The 6,863-nt window shown below is 39.1% G+C and overlaps 1 pseudogene and 1 gene segment (V, D, J or C); both read right to left on the bottom strand.

Moving 5' to 3' along the window:
• On the bottom strand, nt 1-679 carry LOC122148233. The segment is given in 2 exon segments: nt 1-329; nt 437-679. Coding segments are annotated over 2 exon segments (378 nt in total).
• A 1,934-nt stretch (nt 680-2,613) lies between these two features.
• LOC122148231 lies at nt 2,614-5,087 on the bottom strand (annotated as a pseudogene).
• Nucleotides 5,088-6,863: the final 1,776 nt, after the last annotated feature.

Raw genomic sequence — 6,863 nt, 5'->3', positions numbered from 1 at the left:
TCAGACTGAGGTGGTTCTGAGCACTGTGTAATATGCTGCACAGAAATACACTGCACTGTCAGTCAGCGTGAGGTTGCTGATAGTCAAAATGCCTTTATTTCTTCCATCTCCTTCCAATTTGATGTTCTTTTCAAATCCAGGCTCTTTAGTCCCATCCTCATAAAAAAGGTTTCCCATCAACTCGAAGCCCAACATATCCTGACTTTGTTTGTACCACAGTATTCGATCATAGCTCTGTATGTTGTGAGTACAAGTGATCACAGCAGATTCATCTTGTTTCTTTAATATATCACCAGGCGTCTGGAGAACAGTTTTACCAAGACAGGCAACTGTGAAGAAAATAAAACAGGTGTTTAGAATTAATGTTCAGACTGAAATAATCTGTATAATGTATGTAAAGTAAATATTAATCTAGTCCATGATTGTTTATACATACCTGTTATCATCATTAGATATACAAATATGTTAAAAAGAGCGTTCATCATGCTAGGTCTTTTTACAAAGTGCTTTTAGGATGGTGATGCAGCTCAGCTTTACAGGTTCTGAAATGATGAATAAAACATTAAAAAATAAGATTCCTTCCTACACAGGGATAAAGATAAGAACTGATGTGCAGCTCACACTGTACGTTTCTGATTTGCATTAAAGATAAAGTGAACATTTGTTGAACCACACTGCCCCCTATTGATCTTTTTTCTTGTATTTTGTATTCTTATTTTTTTTTGTACATCTCTCCCAGAGTTTGATATACTGTGTATTTACTCACTGAACAGAAATATAAGGCTCTATCATCTGCCTCCAAATTCTTCACAGTCAGAGATCCGCTCTCAGGAACCGCTTTATTGGCCAAAACTTTATTTGACTCAGAATCTGGATCACTGTAAGAGGTTGTGAATGCTACGAGTCTCATAGTTTGTCATTACCGCTGTCTGACTCTGTTCCAGTACATCAGCCTGTAGCCTGAACCTTTTTTATGTGTGGAGGTGATTTGGGGAAATTTCCCCTTTAGTTCATAAAGAATAGCATCATCTCCAACTGCTGTACCTGTGCAGAAATAGAGTGCAAGAGTAAAGTAATATACAATATAAAGAGTATGGAGGTAACTGTGAAGTCATTTGGATAACTTGCCACTATACAGTGCTATAATTATTATGTTGAGTCCTAGAGTGTAGACTGAGTAGAAAGAGGAGTGCCTTGTGAGACTGAAACTTAAGCCGATGTAACAGGATGTGACATCAAAAGGACACCATCACTCAAAATTTCTACCTGAAAGAAAAAAAGAACAACTTAAAGGGGTCATATGATGCAATTTCTATTTTTCCTTTTCTTTGGAGTGTTAAGTAGCTGTTTGTGCATGTATAAGATGTGCAGAGTTACAAAGCTCAAAGTCTCCCATAAGGATCCATTCTATCTAAAAGAGAAGGCTGATCCAGACCAGGCTGAAATGCTTCATTCAAACACACCCCTACATGTCTATGTCACAGTGTGGAAATATTTGCGTAATGCCACCCAAATGTTCCTGGAAAGAAAGAAGTATCGTGTCGTGTGTGTGCGTGTGTGTGAGAGAGAGACAGGGTCGCATCACAGTGGAGTCAGCTTTCTTAATCGCGGCTTGTGTACTGCAGATACATACATGCATCATAACTGTGTCTGTCACCTGACTCTGTTCCCCTTTCAGGCTTGAACTGGTGGTAAAACTAAGGACATTATTTACTGTCTTTACATTTATTTTGAAAGCTGAAGCTTGCGATTATGGAAAGGGGCATTCCATTTCCGATGCATGCTTGTGGTGTTCGGCCAATCATAATGCATTGAGTCAGCTGGCCAATCAGAGCAGACTGTGCTTGTCGGAAGCAGTGGCTTTGTAGAAAACGGGGCATAGAGGAACTACAATAATGTACAGTATTTTGAAAAAAAAAGAAGTGTGTTTTGTAGAAAACTGGGCAAATAATGATCTTTACTAGCAATCTTATGACCCCTTTAAAAAATCTTCCAAAATAGATTATAACTTGTATTCAACCCTTAATATTAGAGATGCTGTCTACAGATTATAACTTGTATTCAACCCTTAATATTAATCATTCTGATTCAGCTAACTGTTCTGACATGCGGCATATTGTTTGCACCAGACTGCCACCTGTTGACAAATGCTGTCATTTTCATGTACAAAATGTTTTTATACTATTTTATACAGTACTCTCCAGCCTTTGACATACTGTGTTGACTGTCTGAATATCTACTTTCAGGAGCACTTTTATAAGCTTCAAATTTATTTATATGGCTGCATTGCTCAGAAATGCAACAGTTTATTTTCTTTGAGTATTTTCACTGGTATATTATATAATACAAAATTATTTGTTATGAAATCATTTTTTACAGCTCTTGGATTCTAAATATTTCTGTAGGGATATTATGGAATTTTGGAACTGGTGAATACAGCTTGGAATTTGTCAGAATAAGGAGAACACTTTTGGTCATAATTAAATAAAATGCTAATTCAAAAAGTCTGCCTTGTGTAGTTTTAATTGTAAGCATGGGTGTCAGCATTTCACAGGAAAAAATTTAACACTTTAATATTCTGTTTTCAAAGCACAAGAAAACAGAAAACATTTCAGTTCAATGATTCTGCTTTATTATAATATTATCCTCTCTGAATCTACAGTTTGGAGTCAGCATGAATGGCGATGAATGGATCCTCGTCTGTGTTGCTGATGCTGAAGGTGGCACGTCCATCAGCATCCACTGACACCTCTTTCCCTGTGCAACTGCCCCCACTTTTATCTCCAGAGATGACGTCACAGTATGTACCCTTGGGCAGGCCAGTGTTCAGCGTCACATTCAGTGCCCTGAGACATTAATAAAATCCAGTTAATGAGCGGTTACGTGCTAAACTTGTATAATTACACATTTAACATGTTCATTATTCATTGCAATGTTTCTCACCAATCATCATTGTTAATGAAAAATAAACCCTTTGCTGCCGCAGCTGTAGGCGATCTGATTATTACTGTTGTCCCACCAGTTGGAAAGAGACTGGCCATTGACAACATTATGGAAAGTCACCATATTCCTATGGCGAGGAATACAGTATTAAGAGAATTGCATTTTAAAACCAAATTCAGAAGGACCTACCTGATTTGACGCCATTTGTGCTCACATACCAAGTTGTCCCCACAGGTGGAGATGTTTAAAGATGATGACCTAAAAATTTTACCTAGAGTACCAGAATGTCAGAACAGAAGCTCCACCAGCGCCGTGGCTTCTCTGATTATCACGATTGTCTACAAACACCACAGCTCTATCAGAAGGTATGAAACCACAGCCGTCTCCCCAGTTCCTAAAACAAAACACTCTTCTGATAACTCTTGTAAACTTTGCTGAGCATGATTATAATAACAAGTGACATGTTGATGATATCACTATATATGATCTAATCATTACATATTACGACATACTTCAGATAGCTTAGCTTCTCTCCATCCCATTTACGAATTCCATCACTCTTGCAAGCCCATCGTACTCACTGGCATTAATGGGCTCCCCACCCAAGTCAATAACCAATAAAAAAAGTTGTGTTAATGCTTTATTAGCCTAATTTAAGTGAATGCTAAGTCTGATCGGGGTCAAATTAGCAGGTGATCAGTGCTCGGCAATCTTTGTGTATACTACTCGATGATTCATCAAAGCAGTTCGCTGATGCCAGACAAATATCTAACTAGAAAGATATTTGGACCTGTCAGCTGACTCAACATCCTGTGGTGTCAGGTGTAGCGACGAGCTAAGAAACACCAGCAGCAGCATGGCTTTAAGACAAGTGTGGACACAAGAAATGGAACAAAATGTTTCAGAACAGATTATCGCACAAACAGCTTGCAGTGCTAATTTCTTCCCAATGTCCATTTTCAAATAAACTCCTGTTTCATATGTTGGTTCGCGTCATTTCCCGTTCCACTTCTGAAGTTTGTTTTCATGACAAAACATGGTTCACCGACCGGTAAGAATCATTGGGTGACAGAGTTGTTTTCAGCTCGTGTAGTGTGTGACCCCCTGTTGCGGATCATTGCTTAAACTCTGGAACACAACAAATCACAGAAACCTTAAAGCACTTTACTTATGGCGATTTGTTTATTCTCAAATCAATTTGGTGCCAGGTCACTCAAAAAGATGAACAATGGAGATCCATTTTTACCATTTTTGAAGAGTCTGAAGACTGCAGCCAATATCAGGAGCTTCACAATGCCTTTGTACAGAAGGAAACCTAAGCAAGTGGTCTTAGTGTCATTATATACACTACACACAGCAACACCACCCAATAGAAAATACCAGAAAATACAACAATGGCAAAAGTTTTGAGATGTGCATTTAAAGGCAGACATAAACTTTAATGACATCCCATTCTTAATCCTTAGGTTTTAATATGGAGTTGGCCCACCCTTTGCAGCTATAACAGCTTCGGTTCTTCTGGGAAGGCTTTCCACAAGGTTTAGGAGTGTGTTTAAGGGAATTTTGACCATTCTTCTAGAAGCGCATTTGTGAGGTCAGGCACTGATGTTGGACAAGAAGGCCTGGCTCACAGTCTCTGCTCCAATCCATCCCTAAGGTGTTCTATCAGGTTGAGGTCAGGCCAGTCAAGTTCCTTCACACCAAACTCACTCGTCCATGTCTTTATGGACCTTGCTTTGTGCACTGTTGTGAACAGGAACTGGTCATCCCCAAACTGTTCCCACAAAGTTGGGAGCATGAAATTGTCCAGAATGTCTTGGTATGCTGGAGCATTAATAGTTCCTTTCACTGGAACTAAGGGGCCAAACCCAACCCCCGAAAACAACCCCACACCATAATCCCCCCTCCACCAAACTTTTCAGACAAGTACTGTTCTCCTGGAAACCACCAAACCCTGACTCGTCCATCGGATTGCCAGAGAAGCGTGATTTGTCACTCCAGAGAACACGTCTCCACTGCTCTAGAGTCCAGTGGTGGCATGCTTTACACAGCTGCTTCCGACACTTTGCATTGCACTTGGTGATGTAAGGCTTGGATACAGATGCTCGGCCATGGAAACCTATTTCATGAAGTTCTCTACACATTGCCCTTGATCTAATCTGAAGACTACATGAAGTTTGGAGGTCTGCAGCTATTGACTCTGCAGAAAGTTGAAAGTGAAAGTGACGTGACATACAGCCAAGTATGGTGACCCATACTCAGAATTCGTGCTCTGCATTTAACCCTTCCAAAGTGCGCACACACACAGCAGCGAGCACACACCTGGAGCAGTAGGCACCCATTTATGCTGTGGCGCCCGGGGAGCAGTTGGGGGTTCAGTGCCTTGCTCAAGGGCACCTCAGTCGTGGTATTGCCAGCCCGAGACTCGAACCCACAACCTTAGGGTTAGGAGTCAAACTCTCTAACCATTAGGCCACGACTTTCCCAAGTTGGTGACTTCTGTGCACTGTGGGCCTCAGCATGCCCCGACCCCGCTCTGTGATTTTATGTTGCTGTTGTTCCCAATATCTTCCACTTTGTTATAATGCCACTAATGGTTGACCGTGGAATATTTATTAGTGAGGAAATTTCACGAATGGACTTATTGCACAGGTGGCCACCTATCACGGTACCTTACTTGAATTAACTGAGCTCCTGAGACTATCACAAATGTTTGTAGAAGCAGTCTACATGCCTCTGTGCTTGATTTTATACACCTGCGGCCATGGAAGTGAGTGGAACACCTGAATTGAATGAATTGGAGGGGTGTCCCACTACTTCTGGCAATACAGTGTATGAATTCCAGAAATAAATTCATGTCAGTTCTCAGAGATTGCTACAGATGTGAACTGTTGGCCAATATTCTGGCATGTAATGTCAGATAGCACAAAAAAGACAACAACTGGTGGACATTAAATAATTTATTTCCCTTTCTTGATAATACATGCTTTCATATAAATCGGGGGAAATGACCTGTACATCTATGTACAATCAATGTTATTACCACCTCAAAGAAAAGGTACAATAAATATTAATGCATTATTTAAATGAGCAAAGGAAGTGTTTGGACTGTAAAGCTAAAATAAGCTGTTATTCATCAATTCCCCAATATATCAAACTAACATTTACTCACACAACAGCAATGATGTCATGAAGACAAAAAAGAACACAATTTTCTGTCAGACTAAGACATTTGTGAAGAACAATTAATGCTTGTCTATTAGACAGCTAACAACATGGAAAACTATATAGAGAACATGTCTATCTAAAGAAAGATGTACCATTCGTAAGACTTCTTTTGAGATGCAGATGCTTAGGGAATGTCACTCAAGCAGATGCTGTCAGACAGCTTAACAGAATTGAAAACAAAAAAGATAAAGGTGTAATTTTCTGGGATCACTCAAGTACAAAGAACAAAGTGCAAGAGGCAATAATAACCGCAAAACATTCCACATGTTTGAAGCCTAGTTTCTAACACATTATCTGGAAAGAGAAACACTACACAACATTGTGTTGCTTAAGCCATAGAAATCAATTCGGTGCAAATAAGAGTCACTGTCTCCCATTTAAACAGCTAATAGTGTAGTAAGCTAAGAGATGATTGTTGAAGTAGAAATAAAAAGAATGATGCTACCAGATGACTCCTTTTTGTACTTTTGAAAGTATTTAACAAGTTTAGCTTTTGAATCTCTCAAAAACTTTCAATAATTACTGTCACCCTAAATTCAAAAAGAATAAAGATAAATGGAACCTATTTAAAGAATTTTTTTTTGTTTTTGTTTTTTTTTTGCACTGACAGTTTCATAAAATTAAGCAATTCTTAGAAGGCAACTGAAAAAAAAACACTTATTTATGTATGTAGAAAAAATACTATATATCTA

The sequence above is a fragment of the Cyprinus carpio genome, chromosome A17 (genome assembly GCF_018340385.1).
Source record: "Cyprinus carpio isolate SPL01 chromosome A17, ASM1834038v1, whole genome shotgun sequence".
Classification (NCBI taxonomy): domain Eukaryota; kingdom Metazoa; phylum Chordata; class Actinopteri; order Cypriniformes; family Cyprinidae; genus Cyprinus; species Cyprinus carpio.
Note: the sequence above shows the minus strand (reverse complement) of the source record. Positions and strands in the feature narration are given on the sequence as shown.